Consider the following 17,315-nt stretch of genomic DNA (forward strand, 5'->3'; position numbering starts at 1 on the left):
GCCAAGTTATTAATAGTAAACCACTCATAGACTCGAAGAATGGAGCTGTTCACGTCGTCAAAATTATTCGTACGTCGACCTATTTTAAAAATCAGTGATGTATCATCTGCAAACAGAACCATTTTTGGTTCATTTTCGAATATGAGTGGCAAATCGTTTATGTACACTAAAAAGAGGAAAGGACCCAATATTGAACCTTGAGGAACGCCCATTTTTATCTCAGACCCTTGTGAATTAACACCGTTAATATGAACTTTTAGCTGCCTATCTCCTAGATATGATTTCAATAGACGGAGCGCAGTGTTTCTAATCCCGTAATGATTTAATTTCAGCAAAAGTGTCTCGTGGTCAACGCAATCAAATGCTTTTGAGAGGTCACAAAAAACACCTATGGCATCCTGTGCTTCCTCCCAGGCACCAAATATTTCTTTCATTAAAGTAACACCGGCGTCAGTTGTACAACGACCTTTAGTGAAACCATACTGCTGATGGTGGAAGATGGAGTTTTTATTAAAATGATGAAGCATCTGAGACAGTATCAACTTTTCAAACACTTTGCTAAGGACCGGCAAAATAGATACAGGCCTATAATTATTAGGTTCTGTGGTTTCGCCGCTTTTAAATAGTGGGATAACCTTGCTATATTTCATAAGGTCAGGAAAAACACCGTCATCTATACTTTTATTAAAAATCATAGCCAGACAGGGCGCTATAGTTTGAATAATTGTTTTGCAGACTTTCACTGATAGTCCCCAAAGATCTTCAGTTGATTTTATTTTAATTTCTTTAAAGACCTTTACGATCTCTAGAGGATTCGTATATTGAAAAATAAAGTCATGTTGACATGATTTTACATTTTTTTTAAGCAAACTAGCTGAGAGTGTAGCTGAAGAATTTAAATCTCTAGTTATTTTAATAGGAATATTAGTAAAAAAATTTTCAAACTCCTGTGCTACATCACATTTTGAAGAAATTTGTCCAATTTCAGATCTTAATTTAATTTCTGAATTATGTATTTTTTTCCTACCAGTCTCGTTTTGTATAATTTTCCAAGTTGTCTTTATTTTGTCATCAGCTGATTTTATTTTATTGCTGATATAAAGACGTTGTTTGTATAATAATTTGTGTGTTGTGTGTATTATATTAATTCATAAGACAGTTAGTGAGTTTAAAAGTTACACTATTGCTTGCTTTGCTGTGATACTTTTAACGCTTTCCTGCTTTCATTTTTATTATTCTTTTGAAAAAGTATAAACAGTGACTCACCCCTGTAGAGAACTTGTTTATTGGTTTATTTTGTTTTAAAAGACACATCATTCCTTAGTACCTATGCATGCGTGTAGATGTAGATATTTACCACAGTCAGCTTAGGTACCACACGTCGATAACTGTGAGCTCCAGGGCAGACGCTGAATAATTGTCGCAGATAGGAGATCCCACTTAATTCCATTTTGAACTAACTACTAACGAACCATGTGAGTACATATTATTAACAGTATTTTAATATTATTATTTAATTTTTATTTTAAACCACTTGATTGATCAATGGTGTAAATTACCAATAAGTAATTCTCTAATTCTTTTGTTTTTATTTTTCTTATTATCACTTGGACAAAAATGATTACAGTCTTGCAAAACTACATAAGTACCGTACTATTTTATTGAATCTTGTATCATATAATGTGGCTGTAGATTTTCTATTAGGAAGAAAGCCCAAGATTAAAAAAATAAAACTATGGGTTGGTACTAAACAATACTAATACAACAAATACTACAATAACAATTAGGTGTTTATACTGATATTATTGTTTCTTTCTGAATAAAAAATTATAATCATATCTAAAAATTCATATCTAAGAAACCCATAGCAATAGGCATTAGTAATGTACTTGTTTTAATTAGTGTTACCTATGTTCTTTTTATTTTAGTACAATTAACTACAGTTTTCTTTGTTCCTACAGTAGTACTAGTACTTATGGTTTCATAAATAAATGCTGTCATTTTTTTCTCTTATCTTTTTTAGAATTATCTAGATAGGATGAATATTGAGTAGTATAACAATAATATAGGGTCTTGATTGAACATTTTATGTCATGTTTGGTTTATCAGGAAAGTACCTGTATTTATCAAGTTGCAACCTGTTGCCAAAAATCTGGTATTGTCTGGTATTTGTGGTAGATTAAAATTTTCTTTGATAACTAAATACTTATAGGTTCAATGACTTGTTAGGATTATGTGCATTAATTTTATTTAAACAAAAAAGGCATCTTCAATAAGATCAAGAAAATGAGACAACATTAACAAAGTTTCAATTGTTCTATTCAATTTTAAAAATATAAGTACTTAGTACCATATTTTCTATAAAATAAAAGCAAACATGTGCTGCCTTCCTATGAAAAACAAGTAAAAATTCTTACTACAAATAGAAAAGCTCTATCTATAGAATACTATACAATTGCTTTATAATACCTACACATTGCATTCTAAAATATTAACCACAAATGGATTCCTATTCATAAAATCCCTTAAGTATAAGAAACTTCGAAAAAATCAATACCCTAACAAAAATAAGTTCGTAAGTTCGTAACCCACATTGCGATCTCGCTTCATATTCATTGAAATTGCATCATACTATTACGATATCTCTAATCCTGGTTGGATGACAAATATAGTAGCGCCACGATGCCCAGAAGTTATTTTCATACAAAACTTGTTTGTCACATTAACCTGTGTGAGGAAAAATGCATTAAACAAGGAAACTCAATGTAAACAATAAGAAAACAATGTTTTTCATCATGACAAAGACACAAATACAAGTAGCAATGGCCTAGACAGAGATAGCAAATCCGACAAAATAAGTGACGTCAAAAAACGTGAATCTGCGATCGGTTCACGCAGAACTATAATACGTGGTTGTTAGTTTTTTTTTTAATAATGGCGTTTTGGAAGCTCCTGACAATGTATGAAGCTGTATTTGGTAATGTGATTGTAGTATTTATTGAGAAAATCGAATCAAAATGACGATTATCAATATTCTAGAAGCTTATTGCGACGAGCTGGCGCCGCAGCAATGAAACGGAACGTAGTTCTTGCGTCAGACAATCTGAACTGGCTTGCACTAGCGGAGATGTCCTGTTGGCGCCAGTTTAATTCATTCCTACTTTAAAACCTCATAGCAGTACACGTATCGCAATTCTTAGCAATTTACACTATTAAATCTTACGATAATCGTCTTGAAGTCTACTTGTAGTGTAAAGTATCACAGTGAATATTGTTTACGCTGTGTTGTGATTGCAGAAACTTATTTTACGTATTTTTATTTTTGGTCTTTAAGTTAAGACCGCCGCCCGAATATTTTCTTTTTGATAAAATTGATTACAAGTACAGAGGGCTGTAAGGACGAAGGAAAAGTAAACTTCTAATTAACATGATCAATACGGACTGCCCGAAATCAAACATTCTGTCGAATACAATTATTTACGGGCAACTAAATATTTTGAAGAATAAGCAGGCCGCTTTGCGCCGCTCACATTATTGTCAGAGAAAATATAAGGTTAAGAAGTTTAGAACAGTGAATAGAAGCCATACAACCACAATGATGTAAGTACCATTGCTCTATATTTACTAGTTGTGATTTTGCGATTAACCCTTTAATATCAAGCTGATAACGCCGTTATCACTAGACATCTAAAGTTCTAATCTTATCTATATTATGTTCTTACGTATCACTGTACATAGACAAGCCTATTATTTATATGTAGGTGGGTACCTAGATACATATTATGTATGTGATACGTACAACAGCGTGGCATGTAGGGTTCCCAACTATACTGTTAAAAACAGTATTATACTGTTTTTCACTAAATTATACTTTTTACTGTTGAACAATAATAAAGTATACAAAATACTGTTTTCAAAATGCTTAACACTACACAGTGTTAAATGTTAGACGCTCACACATATTTAAAAAAATAAATAAAATACTGTTAATTTTTCTAAAATACTGTTTACTTTCCTTCTCAGACCTAAATATACTTTATTTCTTGTAAAAAAAGTTGGCAACCCTAGTGGCATGTCGTTCCATGAATTGGACGACTATAAACAAGAGCAAACTTGTATAGACTTGTAAAATATAAACATACTAGATACTAGTAAATTAAAACTTAGTTGTTATCGTACAAAGCCCTTTATTTACAGCAAACATTTAAAGGACACCTAAATGTACAAAGGTCAATGAACGTTTGTGCTCTTGTCATTCATTTTAATTTGATGACGTATCTGATCCTGCTTAAATATCTTAGAAACACGCAATAATATCTTTAATAACAATACTATTGTTAGTATGTGGTAACTGGTAAACTGATGTGTTAACCTAATGAGTGAAAAATTAGATATTAGAACGAAGACATTGTTGGTAGACACCTCTATCATCTGTCTGTCGTTGAAATAATTCATTTGTATTTTTATTTTAATAGTCATCTTAACATACGAGTTTGAAAACCTGTCGATGACGGCGCAATTTCTTTGAAACTTTCTCGATGTTTCTATTTAAATGCACCTACTGTCTACCTTTACTTTACTACTGCTAAATTTACATACATTATAATATATGTAAATTTGTACATAGATAAACATCGCAGATTATTGCGAATATGTACCAACTCCAGCGCCCATGTATACCGATACCGATTGGTTCTCTGTTATCCTTATCAACATCTATGTAATTCAGTGCCTGAATATTGTCTTCTAACTGCGCAGTACGATAAACAGTTTTAGTTTTGTAGGTATGTTTTTCAAGTCTACCATTTTGTATAATGTTATTTTTTGAGATGACTTGCACGACAGATAACCTGGGCACAAAAAATATAGGCGCTATTAGTTATTAATTATCCTACAGACTACAGACTCGCTGTACACACACAAACACCTACAAATAATAGGTATACATTATCAATAATACCTATTAGATACAAGTGTGTGGCACTCCTAAGGAGATGACGCACATACGTAATCAGACATTAATTATGTAATACGCGTTACACGTGTGTAGTTTCGTTGTGTAAATAACCTTCCTGTGTAGTAATAATAAAGTTAATTTGTTTGATCAAGTTGATCTTTAGATCAGGTTTTATGTTTAACCGCGCTTGTCTATAAGCCCGGTAAATGTAAGCTCTGTTCCCACTATCTACCAGATAAAATTCAATTCATTAGAGAAAATTATAGGCAATCTACCTAGAAGTATTATCAGAAAAGACATTTGTCTAAAATTGTAAATATTATTCGAAACATTCGCCAATGGAATGCTTTTGGGGAAAGTAACAGCTAAAGTTGTGAAACCATGCGCAGTAGGTTAACGACAGACACGGTGGTAATACAAATTCTCAGAATTAAGAATCAAATTAAGGTTTGGAACAGGAAAATGTTTGGCAAAAAATAGCGGAATGCTTGTACGATAACAAAATAAGCAAATATTGTAGATATTGCTACAGCATTTATTTTCCAAAAATGATTTTACTTTATTGTTATCTCTTGTATGTTATCATATCACAGCTACATACGCACTTATATGAATCGGAATATCGGAAAGTCTCGAATTCCATTAATATCCGTATCATCAGCCGCATTTTACTTTTGAACAGAGTTTGTTATTAAAATATAGGAACAGCTGATGATAGTTCGATTATAATATCGAATCTTGCGCTATTCTCTATATTAGGGGAAGACCAGAAACTAAGAATATTGCAGTTTATACATGCCAAATAAAAATAATCCGATGACATAGTGAACGTTTATCCATTAGCGATGATATTGAATTTTAGTTATAAGTTAAAAGTTCCCAGAAATTGAAATTGTTTTCCTTCTGAAATTGTTGGACCGTATCCAATGCATGACTATAATCCTGACATGAAAATAATAGTTTGGTTCTCTACACGTGTAACATATCTCACTTTACCTATCTGCTTACCTTGATGTGTGCTGCAAAAATTGCAAATCATCCTTATCTATTTTATCTGAACCGTTCACGATGACGTAAAACGAGCTAGAGGCCCAAATGGGCGAACAGTCTGCCTACGGCTACGCTACGGCGCTTGCAAATTGTAGTCAGTCAATCTGTCATTATTTTTTTGGTTTTTTATGTAAAACATTTCAGCTATTGAAGTGGTTTTTATTTTATAGACATTTAGGAAGAGGCAGATAAAAACGTTTAAATCCGACATAAAGATTGCAAGATGCACAAGATCAGTACCTACAACTATTAAAATAAGAAAAAAATGCAATGGGCTAATCACAAGAAATTCTTAAGTTTTTTAAGGGGGAAAATTATTCAATGTCTTTAGCCTTGACCAAGGTGAGAGGGAGTGTCAGAATCTTACTGAATAAAAACCACTCCATTCCTACATTGTTTTTCGAGCCGGAGCCCCGGTCACCCGCTAGGCAGTCCGAGAAATACTTAGGTTAGGACCTTAAAAGATTACACGCAAATTGATACTTTAATCATAATTATCTCGAGTACTTATTAGTAGTTAGTTTAGAGTTAGTAAAAAAGAGGTTATTCAACTTAGTTCAATGCCAGAAGCAAATGAGTCACTTTCAACCTGCGAAAATAACGCAAGTAGGTACTTGAAGTGCTTGAATGTGCGTTTCAATTCATCGACTGGTTTCAACTTGTTTATTTTCTGTACGTAATTCATTCATCCCTTACAATAAAGTAGAACTGTAGAGTCGCGACGCGAATATGCCACTGATTTACCATGTATTGAATATCTATAGAACACCGAGGTATACTTTTTAGAAAAATATTTTACAAAAAAACTGCACATTCTTAAAACTTTTATTACGGATTTGTGACAGATCTTTCTATTCTACCTTTTTAAACAATATTATTACATTACTAGCTTCTACCAGTGGCTTCACCCGTGTTACCGTAGAACAAAAAGTAGCCTATAGGTATGTTATTTCAGACCATAGTCTACTCTAGAATTGGAACTTGAAACAAGATATTTACATACCATGTTTTTATGAAATTTTGAAAAAAATTAAAAACATGGTAAATATCCCGTTTCCACAAATTCACAAACTTTCGCGTTTATAATAACTATCAGAAACATTTTAATCAGCAACCTTGAAATTAGTCATTTTTAAGCTGATCCTAATATTGTAATATCAACCTATATCTTGGATAACAAAATTGGTAGTCATATAGGGCACACTAAGCATAAAAATCTCTGTTGGTGGTAGATTGTTTTAATACTAAACGAATTCTTTATGACAAGAATTTCACACCAATTTCCGTTTTCCTTAATACGACACTTACTATATTTTGTCCATACTTATCTTGTATAGATGGGCTGTTATGACGTTTCTAATAGGTTAAATTAGTCTGAGGACGTTATTTTCTATTGTTATTTATTTCTTTTTCTTCGAACTTTTACGCACTTTCTTATTTATTTTACACTTTATGTAGATTATACAAAGATGGACATAATGCCACTTTACAGGTCATGTTAAATACAACAATTTAAGTATGTGGCCTAGGTACTCAAGTAGTACTTTTAATTAATTGTTAAGTGGTCATAAAATCATGACCATTGCCCAGAAACTGATGACATAAATTAATCTTATTTATCGATCTTTGTTGCTACCCTGATTTGTCAGTGTAGAGTTTATTTGTATTATTTCATAATCTCTTATCTTAATGTTCATGATTATAACATACTTAGTCACCCTTTTTGGTAATGTTGAATGTCAGTGTAATAACATAGTGAAGTAATTATTGGTGTTATTTCATGCTCCAAGTAAAAAATAGTACGCAGTACCTAGGTAGCTGTTTTGCTTTCGCGCTGCGATGAGTCATATTGAAAAACAGTATCCCTCTTGTTTAGCGCGGTGTGATTCCCCAACAAGCAACATACCTATACATACAATAATAATGTATACTTGTATAATGCTTCTACAGATAATAACGTAGCGCTACGGTCTCGTGACCGTGGTAATGGTGCCATCTTATTGGCTGGATGAGTTGACGTCATTTCAGACGGCCAATAGCGTATAAGCAAAGATATTTTTAGAACGCAAATATTGAGTGGTGGGGATCAAGGAAAACTGTATGGGTCGCTTGAGCGGTGAACATTGCACATTTTCTGTGTTCGCACGCAGTGCACGTGTCGCTTGAAGCGATTTTTGGTTTACCAAACTATTAAAGTTAATCAACAAAGCTGTAAAGTTCACGCGCTTAAAAGTTTTCGCCCTACATCCTCTTCATTTGTTGTGAGGATCGCGAATACTAACTCAATTACTGGAGGCGTTACATATTTGTTCGTAACAAGTAAGTTTACAAATATTTTTTTGTAAATATAGTTGTCCAAAGTTTGTTTAAAGTTAATATAATTGTGTAATAATAAAATAATGTGAGTTTAAAGTATTTAGAATAACCGTGGGTCGTGATTATTTAACATAATCACATTTTATTTCTTATAGAAAAGTGTAAGTACATGTCATAAAATTAAATATTGTGCAATAATTTCGTCCATGGATTTTTCGTTTACCAAGTCCTAAATTGTCTACAAATAGCCTAAATGACAATGCAGATAAAAGAAAGGGCTTATTCCTGTGTATTTTAGCTGATTTTGAGGTTATTAGATGTGCCGACAAAGTACTGCGCTGTTCCCCGAGCGAACATGTTTCAACCTGCCAGAAGCCCCGCGATCACGTTGTTTGTCGATTGGATCGCACCGTAACATCGTTCTAGAAAATGCGCGACAATTTTTTGAGATACGATAAGAGCCCAGACTTCTAATGAATTATTAATGACCCTATAAAATTATACTCACAACCTTGGCATATTTTGTACAACTTTTGAACTTGTTTTTAACCATGAATTTAACGTTAAAAACTTTATATACAGGGTGTCCCTGAAATCGACGTCCAACGGGCACTAAATGATCAGCAAGGTTCCAACTGTTATCAGAAAAATATAACAAAAAATCTAAGTCCTACAGTTTTTAATTTATAGTGACCTATGTGTTATCAACGAAAACGTACACCCTGTGCCAATCTTTTGACTCTTGTTGCTACAAATCTTTATTTTATCGTCTGCAGTCTTCATTACATTATCCTGAATAGTGCTCCAGTAATATGGAATCATAAATTCTTAGCCAACTGCTTTAGACTGGAAAACATTGTTAGTTTTAGAGGAACCAAATACTCTGAATAAAATTTTCACCTTACTTTAAGTGACTGTACTGAATAAATTATGTATTGCGCTAATAGTGGCAAATTTCACCAAAGTTGGCGCATTTAATGAGGATTATAAAATGGTATAGCACTTTGCAAATTATTTCATAAATTCGGCACAAAAAAAGATTTTTCAACGAAACTCCGATGAATTTGTTTGAACTTACTAATATTTCTTCTAGTGTACTCAAATCATACGTTACAACCTCGTATGCACTAGACAACACTTTGCACGCGATTTGTTATCATCATGTTGAAAATCAGCGAGGATCTCTTGTCAAACAACATTGTCTGTCTACTCATGATTTCGCTTGCAGCTTTCGTCGGCAATATTACTAGACTTACTAGGGAAATGATGTTGTGTATCATGTTTCACTAAATAATATTGACACTAAATATTATTGCATCAAACATATTATCAAGTGTGTAGTAAAATCAAAAGGAACGGACGCGGCAGATTCATGTACACAGCATATCGACGCGGTAGTGGTATGGTGTACATGAGCCCTTACGCACAATTACTCGTCATAACCCCATCAAAAAAAAAAAAAAGAAATGGGTGTATCTTCCGATTAAGTTACGTGTTGCCTTGTGATCAAATGCGGGATGAAGCATCAAATATTCTTTATTTTGTCAAGAAAGAGTTATTTGCACCGTTACAAGGAATTGCAGGTAAAGTAAAAAATAATTTAAAAAATAAATAATCAACACGGCGCAAAAAAGCCAGTGCTCAGCTAAAATGCCGATGCCCGGGTACGATGGCTTGAGATACACAACACCAGTTCGTCTAGCGATAGTATTGCCGACGAATGCTGCAAGCGAAATCACAGGTAATCAGACAATGTTGTTTGACAAGAGATCCTCGCTGATTATCAACATGATGATAACAAATAGCGTGCAAAGTGCTGTCTAGTGCATACGAGGTTGTAACGTATGATTTGAGTACACAAGGAGAATTTTTAGTAAGTTCAAATAAATTCCTCGAAACGGAGTTTCGTTGAAAAATCTTTTTTTGTGTCGAATTTAAGAAATAATGTGCAAATTGCTATACCATTTTATAATCCTTATTAAATGCGCCAACTTTGGTGAAATTTGCCACTACTAGCGCCATACATAATTTATTCAGTACAGTCACTTAAAGTAAGATGAAAATTTTATTCAGAGTATTTGGTTCCTCTAAAACTAACAATGTTTTCCAGTCTAAAGCAGTTGGCTAAGAATTTATGATTCCATATTACTGGAGCACTATTCAGGATAATGTAATGAAGACTGCAGACGAAAAAATAAAGATTTGTAGCAACAAGAGTCAAAAGACTGGCACAGGGTGTACTTTTTCGTGGATAACACATAAGTCACTGTAATTTAAAAACTGTAGGACTTAGAATTTTTTTTATATTTTTCTGATAACAGTTGGAACCTTGCCGATCATCTGGTGCCTGTTGGACGTCGACTTCAGGGACACCCTGTATATGTAAAAACATCATGGACTATGTATTTTACAAAATAAACTGAATCTGCTAAAGAATAAATTAGGATTCAATTAATATTGATTTTCTTCGTTTGTGGTTTTGAATGACGCATTTAAGTAATTAGACTAAAGCACTACCTACGCACAAATACTACCTATCTATCAGTTTAACTGAACAAATACTCTATTGAATGACGTAGGTGCATGGTATTAGGGGTTTTTCCTTATTGACTTTGTAGCTTTTGTACGCCTATATACCTACGTGTCCGTCTTAGATAATTGGAAAAGCCGACCGCGGTGGTTGAACTTTCTTTGTTGAAATAGTCCTTTTTGTGTTAGTTACTTTGATATGTTAATTTAGGTACATAAAATCTATTTTCGTGAACATACGGCGATGGGCAGGCACTTAGACTACATCCTACCTATTTTGCTTTTTCCGACCTATTTATTATTCTCGATTAGTTTATCCTATGAAATAAGTTGGAGATATGCCAAACCTCGACATTTAGCCGGATTCATTCGAGACTTGAGACAAACAAGTTTTTCTATCGTATATTTAAATGACAATGTCTGATTACAAGGTGACCAATTTTGTTCAGTAATGAGTAGGCAACTAAGTACCAACTAAAAAGTTCATGCGATCAATATTTTCCGTAGGCGTCCACCTACGATAACATAATGGTACTCCTAAGGTCGGCCAGATGAGTATGTACTTCAATCAATTTTCAACTAAAACGATAAAGAAATAGATACCATTTTGTGACAAAGTCGCTATCATACTTAAGTATTCACGGCATAAAATGTTCTTATCGACAGTTATGATAAAAGGCGATAATGTCGCACGTCGCTCTAACCAGATAACTATAGGAAGCTATAAAAGACAAGTGAACAAACTGATTGTAACAATTTGCCTCTGCTTGTTCCAGGCCTACAGTCGGCACCGTTTGTTGGTTGGGAGCCTAGAGAGTTAAAATTTCATTAGGAGCTCAAGAAGAGTTCAAAGAAGTAAGTAATAGCGTTCACCCTATTTCGATATTAAAGTTTTTGTTCACAGGTCCAGGACACGTCGGAAATATCGAACCCTGAAGGAATTCCAAAAATCTATCTCAACAATTTAAATGAATCTAAAGAAAAGTAGAAAAATTCGAAAAGTTAATTTTCTCTAATTGAAAGAATATAAAAATTAATATTTTTAAAGATTTACTAAAAAATCTAAGTTTTAACTATATTAATGACTTCTGTATTCCAAAAAATTAAGAAGTTCTAATTGGTTAACTTTTGCTATAAATTACTAATTTGGAAAGTTACAGATGTCGATTTTCTTTAAGGTGCATATTAATGGCGCGTCGATAATTTTCTGGCACCACAATAATCCTTCATAGTTCATTCTTCTTACCATTTCTTCATTCCTTTTGTTGGCGTTTGTTCAATAAAATGCACAAAACCTGCTCTTAATATTCCGCGATAGTTGTCGATACAAAGTTCCAATTAACGCACCTACTAAACAATCGGTAGGTACTTAGACATGTAGGAAGTAGAGAGGGTAGAAAGTTTCAAGTACCTACAGTGCGTTCGATCGATATCTCGAACATTGGGACAGTAAAGTATACTTTATCAATATTTAAACTAGTCATATTTAGTTAATTACAATAGCTATAAGTCATAATAGTTAATTACCAATTATTTATAGTTTTAGTTCTAAATTAACTAGTCTAGCTAGCATAGGTAATTAAGTTATAATTATGGCATCGTTGTGGCAACACGACGAAACCGCAGTCTCTAGTAGAGACATTAAGATAACGCTTAATTAATTATAATTTAGATAAGTTGTACAATAGTTTTTTTTACTAACGTTCTACAGGAAATATTTCGGTTACATGCTAAAAATTAGCAACCGAAACAATGACTTATTGTTAGTACATCGACAAAATTTTAAGGGCAGGTGACATTATGTTGATTGCATAATCGACGGCAGCTGAAAAAATGTTGTTCCTTATAATATTTTCAATTTATAATCATATTTATTATATTTTTAAATATTTATGCAATCATCATTCCTTCTATGCTATTTTACAACTTCATTATAACATTCATAATCTATATAATTTTTATATACCTACTCTAAATTCATACTCATTGGTACATATTTCGATTTTCAAGGCTTCGACCTTCCTCTCACGTCAGCAGTTGAGAACGTCATAATTACCTACTTTGTTTAGACAAGATTGGATCTTGATTATTCCGAAGTCTCTTGTTATTTGTCCATCTCATTGTGCAAATTAAAACAATTTAACTGCCTTTCTGATGTTGGAGCATTACACGAGTGTGATGTTCCAGACATCGGCAAGGACAGCGAAATCATTTTAATTATCATTTGCTATTCCCCTCACAACCTTTGTATGTTGTCCTACCACACCCTATATCCCGCTTCATATGAGTATGCACACATTATGTTACGTCGTATCATTTCTGTTTGTAGTTCTATTCAAAATGGTTGCTCAAAAGATCACCTGTCCGAGTCGGAGCGACGATATCGGAACTCAGTACGATCCGAACACCAAAAGACATGGTTTTTTCGCAAACGAGTCTCAATACTCAAACTGTTTTGAAAGTGGTAGAGCTAGATCGTTTAAAGACCGAGAAGAAGAACTGCGTAAACGGTCTAAACGGAGTGATTACCGACGGATATTCAAACAACGCAGCTCCGTCTTCGCCAGTGGCTACAACCAGCAGCTTTGCAGAGGTAAGAATGGCACGAGAAACCGTGAGTACTAATATAATGCATTACTATTATTAATAATAAGTTAATTTTTAGTCTCTGCTCACAATTTACAACACGTGCTAACATTACACAATCTGCTTTCAGGTTTACTTGAAATCGGAGCCCCTATTCGAGAGCGCAATGGTTCACGAAACGGACTACGAGTTCTTCCAAGATCTGGTTCCGTGGTCCTGCGTTCCCGCAAAGGAAGAAGTAGTACAGACCATTGGTAAGCATAATTATGTTAATTTATGCCTTTCTTAATTTAACGACTTTTTATAGTTTAATCATAAAATCACTCGTATGTAAAATGATTAGAACCTCTCAACAGAAATTTAATAATATTATTATGTAATTACACGTAAAATTAACCAAACGTTTTATTATTCAAACAGATTCATCTAAGAAAACTGAAGAAAGGGCACTTAAGAACGACACACCATACACACAATTCTCACCGCAAGGTTGGGAAAATTTAGACGTTAACTCCCAGTTTCCACAGGCAGGCTTATACAATAACATCTCCCCGCTCGAACCACTGTCGCCGAACGAAAAGTTCCCGCAGTTGGACGCCAACATGCCTACCTTCCCAGAATGGGATAAAGATACCAACAACATGCAGTTTAAGGAAACATTCTTAGACATCAGCAGACTGCCAGTGGTTATTGGAGACTTAGCGTCTGAGACGGTCGCTGATACTAATCCGTGGCAAGTCCAGGATCCTGTAGAGTTGACCAACACACATGACACCCAATATTATCATATGTACACAAATCCACCACACAACACAGCGCCCTTCATCGAAGAAGATTCCCTTGATCTTAAATTTGGGTCCGTCATCCCACGGGAAGTGGAAAGCAACAACGTGGTTATTTCCGAGTTCATCATCAACAAAGACCAAGACGTAATGGGGGCAATGGAAGAACCGGCGATGCCGAGGCGTGTCGAGGGGCTGTCCGTGGACGTGTCGGCGCGGGCGCCCGCCTGGCCATTCGACACCATCAGCACTCCTGAAGTGCTCAGCTATGTGGAGCAACTAGAAAAAGAAAAATGCACACAGCCCTTGGTAAGTGTTACAAATAAGACTGATGTTCGTTTTTATGGACGGTCAGACAGATATGTGTAATATTTAAAATTAATACTGGCTTTTCAGTCAATTTAATTTGATTTCTCATTGTTTCAGAAACCCCAAGAGCACTGGATGGCCCACAACGCTTCTCTACCCGCCTCGAGTGAGTCCTACACGGATCTCTCTTTATCTACATCAAAGGAAACATTCACAGAATTGGACACACCGCCACCCCCACAAGTCGAATATGAGCCCATCACACCAAAAAGCGAATCTCACATGGAATCAGACAATGATGACGTCAAATCTACCGCCAGTAAGAGAAGACATCAAGACAGCGATGAATCCGATGAGACTTACACACCATATGCTGAACAGCCATCCAGGAAATATAAAAGAAGGAAACCAAGTGTACCAATCAAGGATATGATTCTAGCACTAGAAGGTCAACCTAAGGCGCGGAGAGGACGCCCTCCTAAAAGACGGGAGAGCACAGTGTCCTCGGTGTGTAGTGTAGACGAGAACTCATCGTCTATCTCTACACAAGAGTTTAAGTATAGAGAATTAAGAGATAAGAATAATGAAGCATCTAAACGGTCTCGAATGAACAGGAAACTCAAGGAGCTACAGATGGAACAGTTAGCTGATGAACTTGAAGAGAAAAATAAGAAATTGCGAGTTCGAGCTGACATTCTAGAAGAAATGACCAAGAGGCTGAAGAACGAGTTGATGTCTGCTATTCTGAAGAGCAAATGAAGAGCAGATATCTTGAATTTTTCGGTGTCTTTGGTCTTGAGCAACTTGAGTTTCCTGTCTCATGTTCGTTCAATCTATATTCATAGTTGTGCTTAAGTACAAATTGTTTTTGACTAAATGCACAGATTATATTTTTTTTCTATGATTATGGATATAAAGATCTTGCCATGCATGCTAGATGTTTCTTACACATTAAATAAGAGCGTGTAGGTTAAAATTCTTCAGTTGAATTAGTTGTAATCTATGGTCTATGAAAAATAATATGAATGTTAAAAAAATCCAAAAAAAAAAACTTTTATACTTAAAAATAATACCTAATTGTAATTGATTTACAATGAATTAGTTAACCGTTTCCGTGCGGATGATGCCGCACAGGCACCATGTAAATCTATTGCGTATGGCGTATGGTGCCCGAGAGGATACAAAACTAAATCATACAAAACTCGGCTTAAACGACATTCGTCAAAAGAGCCCCCTAAATAAAAGTGTCTTTATTTGTCACCCTTATCATTCCCACAGCGTTCGTTTTAAGTAATTTCGCAAATTAGCTGACATCAGGGGTTGTAAACCAAGTTGCCGACACATTTTATTAATGATTATAATTCTAACAGCCCACTTTCTGGAATGTTTCTCAAAAATCAAATGCTTTTGTCATAAGGTTCATTGTTGCCTAAAAACGTACAAAGAGTGCGCTGTTCGCCGGCCCTTCGCCTACGAAGTACCGTATTTCCTTGCGCATACGGTTGATTATTGTTTAAAACTACGCCGTTCATAATTGTTTGCGCCGGCGCACAGTATAATATTTTGATAAACTAGACGGACAAAAGTCAATTTAGGACATGTCTTAAATGATCCTTCTAACGCCAAAGAATCAAGACAAGCTGCTTTGCTCTGGTATTGGTACAAAATAATTTTGTCCCGCTAGTTTTTCATACTAACTGTGCGGTGCATAACTATTTCACCCCGGCCGGGGCGGCGGGGCCCCGCGCTTCTGTCTTGCTGCCCTTAGTAAACAGACGTGACGTGATCTTACTGCTTATATTTTCGACGACATTCGCTTGTGCACTTGGACTCAGTGATTTTAAATTTGTGACGATCAAAATAGTGAAGTTAAAATTGTTTCCCTACAAAATACCTACTGTATTATAAATAATAATAAATAAATATCACCTCGCGACAAACTCAAGTGGTACGTGTATAAATTCTTTACAACACTTGAATAAATAAATCCATGAAATAATGCAAAAAGGTTTACGACCCCTAATATAAATTAGTCACTCACCTTCCATTTCCATAAAAACACACAGATCGTCACTTTTAAACGCACTGAACGAATTTACTGACTGCCTACGTTAGATACACAATGTCAAATGATTATTTTAGCAAGTAGAAACACGAAAACAAGCTAAAAGTGACAATTCATGGCGGATGATTCCCCAGGGGAATCATCAAACTTTCTGGCGCTTGGTGCCTCAGAGGCATCACAGAATTTTTGTTTGACGCCAGGCACTAAAGATTGCTAAAAAGACTTCCGCACGGAATCGGTTAAATCATGGTTTAAAGTTTTATTTTCTTTTTTCATTAAAATTTGTCTTGTATGTTATAAATTGTAATTGAAATAAATTGTTGTAATATGACATAACATTGGTTTTTATTATTCCCGAGGTTAGTAGGTACCTACCCAAACCCAAATAAAATAAGTGGATATTGCCACTGACGACAACTATATAACAATGCATTTGTCTAAACTGAAGTAACTGAAGCTGAACAGCCAGCATAATAGCTTAGACAGAGGTGCAAGTTTCACTTTGAGAGTAGCCCCTTGATTGAGGGAGAGAAGACATCTTACACAGCAACCACGTTTTAGAACCCATCGCGGGAGTTTCGAAAATCCTCATTGCGTCAGATACCTAGTCAAGAAGGCCTAAATAAATGTGTAAGTATGTTGTAAAGTTTATTGGTAAGAAAGTACATATAAATAGACATTACCTACCTAGGTATTTTGCACAATACACGTGTTTTCAGGA

The 17,315-nt window shown here is 34.7% G+C and overlaps 1 protein-coding gene across 6 annotated transcripts; it reads left to right on the forward strand.

The window, feature by feature from the left end:
* The first annotated feature begins 1,337 nt into the window (after positions 1-1,337).
* On the forward strand, positions 1,338-16,930 carry LOC118269623 (uncharacterized). 6 transcript variants are annotated; one of them, XM_035584811.2, is made up of 6 exons: positions 1,338-1,475; positions 11,629-11,707; positions 13,182-13,445; positions 13,569-13,692; positions 13,859-14,529; positions 14,647-16,930. In XM_035584811.2, the coding sequence occupies exons 3-6, from the start codon at positions 13,269-13,271 to the stop codon at positions 15,286-15,288; spliced, it is 1,614 nt and encodes a 537-aa protein (XP_035440704.2). In that variant the 5' UTR covers positions 1,338-1,475; positions 11,629-11,707; positions 13,182-13,268; the 3' UTR covers positions 15,289-16,930. The 6 variants fall into 6 exon arrangements, with proteins under 6 accessions (XP_035440704.2, XP_050562993.1, XP_050562990.1 ...); XM_050707033.1 differs by lacking the exon at positions 1,338-1,475 and adding an exon at positions 3,149-3,600; XM_050707032.1 differs by lacking the exon at positions 1,338-1,475 and adding an exon at positions 8,118-8,326.
* The last annotated feature ends 385 nt before the right edge of the window (positions 16,931-17,315 follow it).

The sequence above is a fragment of the Spodoptera frugiperda genome, chromosome 30 (assembly GCF_023101765.2).
Source record: "Spodoptera frugiperda isolate SF20-4 chromosome 30, AGI-APGP_CSIRO_Sfru_2.0, whole genome shotgun sequence".
In the NCBI taxonomy this organism is placed as follows: domain Eukaryota; kingdom Metazoa; phylum Arthropoda; class Insecta; order Lepidoptera; family Noctuidae; genus Spodoptera; species Spodoptera frugiperda.